The sequence below is a fragment of the Schistocerca serialis genome, chromosome 2 (genome assembly GCF_023864345.2).
Source record: "Schistocerca serialis cubense isolate TAMUIC-IGC-003099 chromosome 2, iqSchSeri2.2, whole genome shotgun sequence".
NCBI classification, from domain to species: domain Eukaryota; kingdom Metazoa; phylum Arthropoda; class Insecta; order Orthoptera; family Acrididae; genus Schistocerca; species Schistocerca serialis.
In genome coordinates, this window is record NC_064639.1 from 485,889,568 (window position 1) to 485,902,024 (window position 12,457).

Below are 12,457 nucleotides of genomic sequence, written 5' to 3' on the forward strand. Positions count from 1 at the left end.
TTGTGACTTAGGAAAAGCTAAAAAACGAAACTGGAAACCAGCAGCAATGGGAGCAAAACCCAAGAAATTGGGGAATTAAAAACAGACAGAAAGCTTATAAAACCACTATAGAAGGTAGGGGGGGGGGTTGTTTGTCCCCAAAATGAGCTTCAAATGACTGACGCCATCTCACTGGCACTAATAAACTAGAGAACGCGATCGGCTGAGAGCGTGTCATCTGCTAAAATGGAAGATGTATCAGGCGACAGCTGTAAACGGGCGCGTAACTGAGTAAAATAGGGGCACTGAAGTGAAAGGTGTCTTACCGTCCACAGCTGAGAGCAGTGGGGACAAAGTGGGGGAGGATCGCCGCTTAAAAGATGTCTATGGCTAAAGAGACAGTGCCCTATCTGGAGTCTAGTTCAAATTACCTCCTCCCGACGACGCGTTCGGGAGGAAGAGGTCCAAGCACAGGGAAGAGCTTTCACATCCCGCAATTTATTTTTGGGAAATGTCGACCAATGTGCGTGCCATGTGTAACACGGCGACATAAAACACTCCGTAGATCGGCGAAGGGAATCACGCGAATAGCAGGCTGAAGAAGAGAGACTGCAGCCTTGGCTGCTATATTGGCCACCTCATTTCCACAGATACCAACATGTCCTGGGATCCAGAGGAACGCCACAGAGACGCCCCCCCCCCCCCTTTCAAGTGGAGCCAGTCCTGAATCCAGTGGACCAGAGGGTGGACAGGGTAGAGAGCTTGGAGACTGAGGGAAGAGCTGAGCGAGTCTGCGCAGATAAAACACTGTATCCGCTGATGGAGACGGATGTATTGGACAGGCTGGAGAACAGCGCAAACCTCCGCAGTAAAAACCGAACATTGGTCGGGAAGCCGAAATCTATTTGGGGTGTCGCCAACAATACAGGCTCTCCCAACACCAAACGATGTTTTTGAGCTTTCAGTGTAAATAAATGTGGCATCCTTCATTTGTGCGCATAGAGCAGCAAACGCCCGACTTTAAACAAGAGAAGGGGGTACCACGCTAGGGAAACTGACAAAGGTCACGGAGCAGGCAGCTCCGGGACCAGAGCCAAGGCGGTGCTGTACACCAAGTTGTCAAGGAAGTCTTAGGAAAGTGGAAGGAAAGAGAATGTAGCAGTTGACGGAAGCGGACTCCCGGTGGTAGCAGGGAGAAGGGGGCCCTGAATACCCTAAATCCAAGAAGGCGTCGAAAAAATGTCATGGGCTGGATTAGCAGGCATGGAAGACAGATGGCTAGCGTAACGACTCAGGACGACAGCTCGCCTATTGGACAGTGGAGGTTCAGCAGTCTCAGCATTAAGGCTTTCCAAGATGCTGAAGAATAGACAGCCGAGCAGATGAGTAAGCTATGCTTCCATAGTCCAATTTCGAGCGCACTAAGGTGTGATAGAAGCGGAGAAGGACCACTCGGTCCGCTTCCCAGGAGGTACCATTCAGAACACGGAGGTTGTTGAGGGATCGCAGACTGCGAGCCGAAAGACAGGAAACGTGGGAGGACCAGCACAGTTTTCTGTCAAATGTAAGACCCAAGAATTTAGCGACGTCCGAAAACGGAAGGTTGACAGGGCCTAGATGTAAGGAAGGCGGAAGAAACTCCGTACGACGCCAGTATTTAAAACAAACGGTCTTACTGGGAGAAAAGCAGAAGCCGGTTTCGATGCTCCGAGAGTGGAGGCGATCGAGAGTGGAGGCGATCGAGAGTGGAGGCGATCGAGAGTGGAGGCGATCGAGAGTGGAGGCGATCGAGAGTGGAGGCGATCGAGAGTGGAGGCGATCGAGAGTGGAGGCGATCGAGAGTGGAGGCGATCGAGAGTGGAGGCGATCGAGAGTGGAGGCGATCGAGAGTGGAGGCGATCGAGAGTGGAGGCGATCGAGAGTGGAGGCGATCGAGAGTGGAGGCGATCGAGAGTGGAGGCGATCGAGAGTGGAGGCGATCGAGAGTGGAGGCGATCGAGAGTGGAGGCGATCGAGAGTGGAGGCGATCGAGAGTGGAGGCGATCGAGAGTGGAGGCGATCGAGAGTGGAGGCGATCGAGAGTGGAGGCGATCGAGAGTGGAGGCGATCGAGAGTGGAGGCGATCGAGAGTGGAGGCGATCGAGAGTGGAGGCGATCGAGAGTGGAGGCGATCGAGAGTGGAGGCGATCGAGAGTGGAGGCGATCGAGAGTGGAGGCGATCGAGAGTGGAGGCGATCGAGAGTGGAGGCGATCGAGAGTGGAGGCGATCGAGAGTGGAGGCGATCGAGAGTGGAGGCGATCGAGAGTGGAGGCGATCGAGAGTGGAGGCGATCGAGAGTGGAGGCGATCGAGAGTGGAGGCGATCGAGAGTGGAGGCGATCGAGAGTGGAGGCGATCGAGAGTGGAGGCGATCGAGAGTGGAGGCGATCGAGAGTGGAGGCGATCGAGAGTGGAGGCGATCGAGAGTGGAGGCGATCGAGAGTGGAGGCGATCGAGAGTGGAGGCGATCGAGAGTGGAGGCGATCGAGAGTGGAGGCGATCGAGAGTGGAGGCGATCGAGAGTGGAGGCGATCGAGAGTGGAGGCGATCGAGAGTGGAGGCGATCGAGAGTGGAGGCGATCGAGAGTGGAGGCGATCGAGAGATCCTTGAAGGCGTCGTTCAAGAAGGCTGGTCCGTTGAGAACTGTAGTAGATCGCAAAATCGTCCACAAAGAGGGAGCCCGAGACATCAGGAAGGAGACAATCCATAATTGGATTTATGGCAATGGCAAACAGTACAACACTTAGCACGGAGCCCTGGGATACCCTGTTTTCTTTGGAGAAAGTACGGGAGAGAGTAGTGTTCAACCACACTAAATGTGCGCTCTGCCAAAAATTCGCGAAGAAAAAGGGGCAGCCGACCTCGAAAGCCCCAAGAGAACAGTGTGCGGAGGATGCCTGTCCTCCAACACCTATCGTATGCTCTCTCCAGATCAAAAAATATTGCCACTGTTTGGCGTTTCCGGAGAAAATTGTTCATGATATAAGTGGAGAGAGCAACAAGATGGTCAACTGCAGAACGATGCTTTCGGAATCCGCATTGGGCAGGTGTTAAAAGACAGCGGGACTCCAGCCACCAAGCTGAACGGTAATTCACCATACGCTCCAAAACCTTACAGACACTACTCGTGAGAGAAATGGGGCGATAGCTAGAGGGGAGATGTTTGTCCTTTCCAGGTTTCGGAACAGGAACGACGATAGCTTCCCGCCATCGTCTGGGAAAAGTACTGTCGGTCCAAATTCGATTATAAAGGCGAAGGAGGTGACGCAGACTATGGGTTGATAAATGCAGCAAAATTTGGACGTGGATACCCATCGGTCCTGGGGCGGAGGAGCGAGAAGAGAGTGCATGTTGGAGTTCCCGAAAGGAGAAAACAGTATTGTAGCTTTCGCGATTTTGAGAGGAGAAAGCAAGAGGTCGCACTTCCGCTGCACGTTTCTTCGGGAGAAACGCTGGCGGGTAATTTGAAGAGCTCGAAATCTCAGCAAAGTACTGACCCAACGAGTTAGTAATTGCGACGGGGTCCACTCCCAGAGACCAGGGAGAAACTAGGCGCGCCTGAGAACCGTCGAAGCCGACTCCAAACTTCCGAGGAGGGAGTGAAGGTGTTAAATGAGCTAATAAAGAATTTCCAGCTTGCCTTCTTGCTATCACGGATGACACGACGGCATCGCGCTCGGAACTGCTTATAGCGGATACAGTTGGCCAAAGTAGGATGGTGGCGGAAAACGCGAAGAGCACGTCGCCGCTCACGTATTTCGTCACGGCACGCCTCGTTCCACCAAGGAGCTGGGGGGCGCCGGGGCAATTCGGAGGTGCGTGGTATTGAACGTTCCGCAGCTGTGAGAATAACGTCGGTAACATGTGTGACCTCATCGTCGACGCTGGGAAAGTGACGGTCATCGAATGTCGCTAGAGACGAAAAAAGTGTCCAATCGGCTTGGGCAAACTTCCAGCGTCGCGGGCGCATATATGGCAGTTGAGGCTGCAGTCTAAGGACACGTGGAAAGTGGTCACTCGAGTGTGTATCAGCAAGGGCGAACCATTCGAAGCGCAGAGCTAGCGGAACAGTACCGACCGAAAGGTCTAAATGAGAGAAATCTGTCGTGGAGGCAGACAAAAATGTAGGGACCCCAGTGTTGAGGCAAACTAGATCCACTTTGTGGAAGACGTCTAGAAATAGTGAGCCACGTGGACAAGGATGTGGAGATCCCCAAAGCAGGTGGTGGGCATTGAAGTCCCCAACCAGCAAATAGGGGGGTGGAAGCTGACCAAGAAGATGAAGGAGATCAGCTCGTGCCATTGGTGTGGACGATGGAATGTATACAGTACAAAGAGAGAAGGTATATCCAGAAAGGGAAAGATGGACAGCGACAGCTTGGAAGGAAGTGTTTAAGTGGATTGGGTGATAATGCTGAGTATCATGGAGAAGAATCATGAGTCCATGTGCTGGAGTGCCTTCAACAGAGTGGAGATCATATCGGATGGACTGAAAATGAGGGAGAAGAAAGTGGTCATGGGGACGCAGCCTTGTTTCCTGAAGACAGAAGATGACCGGCGAGTAGGATCGTAAGAGGATCGACAATTCATCCCGATTGGCTCGAATACCGCGGATATTCCAGTGGATAATGGACATAGGGTGAACAGAAAATGGAGGAATGTGACCAAGGTTGCGGTCAACTCAACGACTGCTCAGAGTTGGCGATCGACAGCATGGAAAGGCATTCAGCCGAAGGCAGAAGATCCTGATCCATAGGTTGTTCAGGAGCAGCTCCTGCCACCAGCGATCGGCCGGTTGACCGGCCGCCAGCAGTGCGCCTCGGCGACACAGAAGATGGCCGAGGGCGATTACCGCCAGGTGGTGCTGTAGATCGGACACGCCTTGGCGGAGAAGGAGATGAACTGGGTTTCTTGTAGCCTTCTTGGAAATATGATGTTTAGATGGAGGAACCGATGGTTGAGAAGTTGCGGTACGTAAAAACTCTTCACGAGTATGCTCTTTTTTCGAAGTCTTGGTGTCTGACTTTTGGGCTCGAGATTTAGCAGAACCCGACGAAGGGTGAGCCAGAGAGTGGGCAGGCGAAAGCGGTGAGGTTGAACGGGCGATCTTTGCCCTGGCCGATCTGACGACCGTGGCACTAAAGGTGAGGTCGCAAGTCTGCGTGGCCGCCTCCTTTGTTGGCCGAGGAGAAGCAAGGACAGTGCTGTATTTACCTGTGAGGCACGGTGGGCTGTCGACTGGCGAATAATTTTCGAGCAGCAAAGGTCGACACCTATTCCTTCACTCTGATTTCCTGGATGAGCTTTTCGTCCTTAAAAACAGGGCAATCTCGAGAGGAAGCAGCGTGGTCACCCATACAGATGATGCAGCGAGGGGATGGAGGTGGACAAGCACCCTCATGGGCATCCTTGCCACACGTAACACATTTGGCCGGATTGGAACAGGACTGGCTGGTGTGATTTAACCGCTGACACCGATAGCAACGCCTAGGGTTTGGGACGTAAGGGCGAACAGAAAAAATCTCATAGCCTACTTTGATTTTCTATGGGAGTTGAACTTTGTCAAATGGCAAGAAGACAGCGCGGGTTGGAATGATGTTCGTGTCAACCCTTTTCATAACCCTATTAACAGCCGTTACGCCCTGGACAGACAGGTAGTGCTGAATTTCTTCGTCAGACAATCCATCGAGGGAGCGTGTATAAACGACTCCACGCGAGGAATTTAAGGTACGGTGCAGTTCCACCCAGACAGGGAAGGTGTGTAGTAGTGAGGTACGCAGCAATTTTTGTGCCTGTAGGGCACTGTTTCTAACAACAGTGTGCCTTTCCGTAATCTGGAACAAGACTTTACAGGACCTGCAATAGCGTCGACACCTTTCTGAATAATGAAAGGTTTGACCGTGGAGAAGTCGTGACCGTCAGACCGAGAAACAACAAGGAACTGTGACAACGATGGAAGAACTGTCTGTGGCTGAGACTCAGTGAACTTACGCTTGTGAGGAGACATAGTGAAAGGTAAGGAAACCATTGCGGAAGAATCCCCCATGATTACCGGCGTCTCCGATGGCGCGCCCCGCCCTTGTGGGGGCCCTCTCTGAGGGCACTCCCGCCTTAGGTTATTGTTCACACCTCCCGACAAACGGACGGAGGGACCAATCGGCACTTTCGGAAGGTGTCAGCTCGGGTAATCACCCCACCCTGGGCCTGGCCGTTACCAGGGGGTACGTACGTGTCCTACCTGTCTACCCGGGGCGGGGAATTACGCGTTAGCCCGTCACCGGCTACCCAAAAAAATGCGTGGGTCGGCCTTCAGACACGCACAGGGAGGAAGAAAGAGAAAGGGAAAGGGAAAAACAAAGAAGAAAGGAAAGAGGAGAGGAGAGGTCTCAAACGCCGCAGCGGAGAAAAGGGTAAAGAGAAGAGGTAAGGAAAAGAGAAGGACAAAGGAAAAGAGAAGGACAAAGGAAGGATGAAGACATACAAGCAGAGAAGGTGAAGAATGCGGTACATTTGCGAGCGTCCGTCTCCGGACGTAGGCACAAACCATACTCCCAGAGGGGGAGAATGGGAAGGAATGAGCCCGATGTGAGGGGAGGAGGGGCGAAGATGGAGGAGAGGGAAGGATGCGGAAAAGGAAGGCATGCAGCCCGGAAAGGAAGGAGGGCCACATTAGCTCGGGTCCCGTGCTCGCTACGCACGTATCCACAAAAGAGTTGTGTACCCCCTGGAGGGGGGGGGGGGGCAGGAGCTGTGTCAGGGCAATGCGCAAGGGCACTGAGGAGCTCCCACTCGGTTGGTTGGTTGTTTTGGGGAAGGAGACCAGAGAGAGGTCAACAGTCTCATCGTATTAGGGAAGGATGGGGATGGAAGTCAGCCATGCCCCTTTGAAAGGAACCATCCCAGCATTTGCCTGGAGCCATTTAGGGAAATCACAGAAAACCTAAATCAGGATGGCCGGACGCAGGACTGAACCATTGTTCTCCCAAATGCGAGTCCAGTGTGTAACCACTTCGCTACCTCCCTAGGTTCCCACTCGATAAATCGGGCGTTATAGGATTCACTGTGGCGAGTAGTGAACGTGAGGACTTTCGCTTCCAGCCATCGTTTGAGGGAGTGAAAGGCTAGGGGGGGGGGGGGGGGGAGAAGAGATAATTCTCTGAAGCAGAGGCTCGAGCGTAGTGTGCAGCGAAGTGCTTGGCAATCGCGTTTGTGTCGATAGGTAACACCATTTATGTTACCAGTGAGAACACCTGTTTGGGTCTGGTACCCAAAAACAAGTTTGAACTTTGCCCAGACTTGGGAAAGTGACGTATAGCACCCAATGGTTGAGGTGTGTCTCGAAATACTCCTGCTTCCGTCGTTTGATAAATTTGCGATCGTGGCCACGGAGCTGTTGAAAGGCTATGAGATGCTCCAGAGAAGGGTGCCACTTATGTCGCTGTAGAGCTCGCCGACGCTCCTTAATTTGTTCAGCCTTTCGTCATGGGCACCCTGAAGTGCAAGGGATCTCGTTTTCTGCAGCAGAAATCATTGTAGTAGTCACCTGCTCAACCACCAAATCGATGTTGCCGTGTGGAGCAAGTTCAATAGTGGCAGCAGAGGTGAATGTTTCCCAGTCCGCCTTGTTTAAAGCCCATCTGGGCAGGCGTCCGTGGGCCTGATGCTGCGGCAGTGATAGGAAGATGGGGAAGTGGTTACTTCCACACAGCTCATGTGCCCTCTGGTGGATAGATGGGGTAAGACCAGGGTTACATATTGATAAATCAATGGCTGAGTAACTATCTAAAGCCACACTGATGTGTGTGGCAGCCCAAGTACTGAAGAGCCAGAAGTCGAACAGAGACGAAGTTTCGACATCTCTGTATCGGCCAGTAAGAATAGTGCCAACCCACAAGAGGTTATGGGCGTTAGTATCTCCTAACAGTAGGAAAGGTTTAGGGAGTTGATCAATCAGTGCAGCCTATACATTCTGAGGTAGTGCACCATCTGGAGGAAGAAACATTGCAGACTTATTTCCTGCATCATCCATATCTTAAAAGCCACAACTGGTTGGTTGGTTGGTTGTTTGAGGTTAAAGGGACCAAACAGCAAGGTCATCAGTCCCTTGTTTCAAATAGACTCCATTCTGCTAACGGGACATCTCAGTATAGTCAGAAAAATAAAACGGATAAAGGGGAAACGTAAAAGGGCAGTCACGTTGTCATTAGTAAAAACAAATGAGGGAAGTTGGCAAGAGAACGAACCCAACACTATGCTGAAACAGCATAGGCAAGACCACCTGTGACTTAAAAGGTACAACTGCTATAATGCAGAAAGTACGTATGGGAATAGAAAAACTAACCAAGCCTTAAAAAGAAGGGGTAAAAACAGAGTAAAAGGGAAAGAGAAGAGGATTCCGATCAGGGAGGTGAATCGGGAATCTCTGAACACTGCCTACAGTGGGAGACACCCAAACACTCACCGCCCTGCCCCAACACCAGAGGGAGATTAAAAACTGTAAAACTGAGAATAAAAACCACTCTCCCGGAGGAAACCTAGAACCAGAGAGACCATCCGGGAATCGTCAGCCAACATCAAAGGTAAAGTGTGGGGGAGTCTGTACTTAGCACGCAGAGCCAAAAGAAGGGGGCATTCAACCAAAATGTGGGCCACTGACTGGAAGGCTCCACAACCACATAGCGGGGGTGGCTCATCACGCAAAAGGAAACCATGGGTCAGCCTGGTATGGCCAATGCGGAGACGACACAGTGTGGTCGAGTCCTTGCGGGAGAGGCTAAAGGAAGAACGCCATGGGCCTGTATTCACCTTAATGGCACGAAGTTTATTAGACAGTGGAGTAGCCTCCCAAGAATTGGCCCATGACTGTGCAAAGTGGGATTTGATGTGAAGCCGTAAATCCGCTGCAGGAGGGGTTACAGAAAACGGGGGGTAAGTAACTGCTCCCCCAGCCAAACGATCAGCGAGCTCATTACCCGGGATACCCACATGGCCCGGGACCCATAGGAAGTCAATGGAACAAGCAGCACGGTGAAGATCAGCGAGATGGTCATGGATGGCAGAGACCAAGGGATGGCGCGAAAAACACTGGTCAATAGCAAGAAGGCCACTCATCGAGTCCGTACATAACAAAACGCGGTTGTGTTGGGATTGTTTAATAAAGGTAAGGGCCCGGGAAATTGCCATCAATTCCGCAGTAAACACCCCACATGAGGGTGGCAGTAGATGATTTTCCGTTCCAACAAAGGACGTGAAGGCATACCCAACATGATCAGCAGATTTAGAGCCATCAGTGTAAAAAACAACAGCATCCCGAAACTCCCATAAAATTTGGCGGAAAAAGGAACGGAACACCACCGGGGGATGGAATCTTTCGGACCGCGGCGGAGATCCATCCGAATTCGAGGCCGAGGAACTAACCAAGGAGGGGTGGAGGGGAGGGAGCGAGGAAGACAGGACAAAGAAGGAAGCCGAAAATCACGGGTAAGAGACGCAAGGCGCAGCCCAACCGGTAAACCCGCCCGAGGGCGGGAGTCAGGCGGGCGACGTTCATGGTCTGGGAATAGGATAGAATAGGAAGGATGAGCGGGAGAAGAACGGATAGTAAGGGCATAAGACACCAGAAGCTGGGACCGCCGAACAGAAAGGGGGGGGGGGGATCCCAGCTTCAACCAGGAGACTATCAACAGGGCTAGTAGGGAAGGCACCGGTGGCCAAACGGATACCACGATGGTGGACTGGATCCAGCACGTGCAGCGTGGAAGGAGCAGCTGAACCATAAACTTGACAACCATAGTCCAAACGTGACAGAACTAGAGCACGATAAAGACAGAGGAGGAGGGAACGGTCTGCACCCCAGGAGGAGTGGGCAAGGAAGCGAAGGACATTGAGTTTACGGAAACATCCTACCTTCAGGAGTCTGATATGGGGCAGCCAAGTGAGCTTGTTGTCGAAAAGAAGACCTAGGAAACGAAACTGTGGAACCACAGGCAATCTTTGTGCAGCGAGATAGAGCTCTGGATCAGGGTGGACCGTAGTACGGCGACAGAAGTGGACCACCCGCGATTTTAAAGGAGAGAATTGAAACCCGTGGGAGAGGGTCCATGCAGAGGCACGCCGTATAGCCACCTGGAGCTGCCGTTCTGCAGATGGCATCGAGGAGGAACTAACCCAAATGCAGAAATCATCCACATACAGGGCAGGGGCGACCAAGGGACCGACAGAGGCCACAAGTCCATCGATAGCAATGAGGAAAAGAAGGACACTCAAGACAGAACCCTGTGGGATGCCCGTCTCCTGGGTCCGTGGAGAACTAAAAGCAGTACCAACTCGAACTCTGAATGACCGATGGATCAGGAACTGGCGGATAAAAATCGGGAGTGGGCCCCGAAGACCCCACTGATGAAGGGTTAGTAAGATGTGATGGCGCCAGGCCGTGTCATAGGCCTTGCGAAGGTCAAAAAACACTGCAACCAAATGGCGGCGCTGGGAAAAAGCCTGCCGAACTGCGGATTCCAAGCGAAGCAAATGATCGATTGGAGATCGTCCCTCTCGAAAGCCACACTGGTAAGGGGACAATAGATCCCGAGATTCGAGGACCCAAGTGAGCCGACGGGCTACCAGCCGTTCAAGTAACTTACAACCAACATTGGTCAAACTAATTGGCCGATAGCTGTCAACAGATAGGGGGTTCTGACCAGGCTTAAGGACAGGAACCACAATGCTATCCCTCCACTGAGAAGGGAAGTCACCCTGGAGCCAGATACGGTTAAACACCCGAAGAAGATGGTGCCGTTGTGGAGCACTGAGATGTTGAAGCAGCTGGTTATGAATGGAATCTGGGCCAGGAGCTGTATCATGAGAAGCAGATAGAGCAGAAAGAAATTCCCATTCAGTGAAAGGTTCGTTGTAAGATTCTGACTCACAAGTGGTGAAACATAAGGTGACAGCTTCAGCCTGCTGTTTTTGATGAAGGAAAGCAGCTGGATAGGAGGCCGACGCTGATGCCACTGCAAAATGGGTTGCAAGATGTTCTGCGAGAACTAATGGGTCCGTACAAATGCCATCTGGGAGGTGAAGGCCTGGGAGGGTGGACTGCCGATGGCAACCTTGGAGAGAGCGAAGTGTAGCCCATACCCGTGACAGAGGGACAGTGGAACCAAGGGAAGAAACGAATCGTTCCCAACATATCCGCTTGCTCTGTTTGATTAAATAACGGGCTTTAGCGCGAAGGCGCTTAAAGGTAGAAAGGCTGGCTACAGATGGGTGCCTCTTAAACTGTTGCAAAGCTCGACGGCGATCACGGATGGCAATGGCAATGGCCATACTCCACCACGGGACTTGCCGACGACGGAACTGTCCAGATGAGCGCGGGACAGCAAGGTTAGCAGCGCGAACAATCGCGTCAGACACGTAACGTAGGACGTCATCAATACAACCCGACAAAGAGGGAGAAAACTCGACCTGTGCAGTATATAGAGGCCAATCGGCGCGGTGGAAAGACCAACGAGGTAACCTCTCCATCGGGGAGCGGGAAGGGAGCGTGATAATCAACGGGAAATGGTCACTATCACAAAGGTCGTCGTGTGGCGACCAGTGTAATGAAGGGAGGAGAGAGAGAGAAGAAAGAGAAAGATCAATGGCAGAAAAAGTACCATGACCAGCACTGAAATGAGTAGGGGAGCCATCATTAAGAAGGCACAGGTCGTGGTCTGCAATAAATTGGTCGATAAGAAGACCTCGTCTAGATGGAAAGGCACTGCCCCACAAAGGATGATGAGCATTAAAATCCCCAAGGAGGAGGAAGGGAGGAGGAAGTTGCTGAAGAAGGGTGGTTAAGGCAGCAGGTGTAAGAGTCCTGTCAGGAGGGAGATAAAGATTGCATACTGTGACTGCAGAGTCTAAGTGGACCATAACAGCAACTGCTTCCAATGTAGTTTGGAGAGGAATCCACGTGCTAGCAATGTCTGTACGGACCAACGTACAAACGCCACCAGAAGCCCGCAAGGGTCCGACCCGATTTCGACAGAAAACACGGAACCCACGGAGGGTCGGTGAGTGAGCATCAGTAAAATGAGATTCCTGGAGAACCACACAAGCTGCAGAGTAGGACGAAAGAAGGGATTTCAATTCCGGAAGGTGACGATAGTAGCCATTACAATTCCATTGGAGAACCACAGAACGATGGTTTAAATGAGGGCTGAACACGCTAAATCCAGTCATACCGCCGGGTCCCCACCCGTCACCGACAAGGAGGGGGCGACATCCATAAACGACAGGTCAGAATCCGGTTGTGAAGCCGGAGAAGGGACCTCCGGTGACACCAGAGGCTCTTTGTCCCGGGACTTATGTTTCTTCTTCTTTTCAGGCTGAGATCGAGGAGGGCTGTGTGGCATAATGGAGCCAGCTGCAGCAAGATCAGGAACAGAAAGAGACCGGGCG

The 12,457-nt window shown here is 52.2% G+C and overlaps 1 protein-coding gene across 1 annotated transcript in view; it reads left to right on the forward strand.

Moving 5' to 3' along the window:
* LOC126456111 (eukaryotic translation initiation factor 3 subunit A-like) overlaps positions 1 to 12,457 on the forward strand; it is a 160,737-nt gene that overhangs the window by 28,055 nt on the left and 120,225 nt on the right. The window contains exon 2 of the mRNA XM_050091865.1: positions 1,726 to 2,604. Coding sequence (XP_049947822.1) covers positions 1,726 to 2,604 — 879 coding nt within the window. The remainder of the gene's footprint in view (positions 1 to 1,725; positions 2,605 to 12,457) is intronic.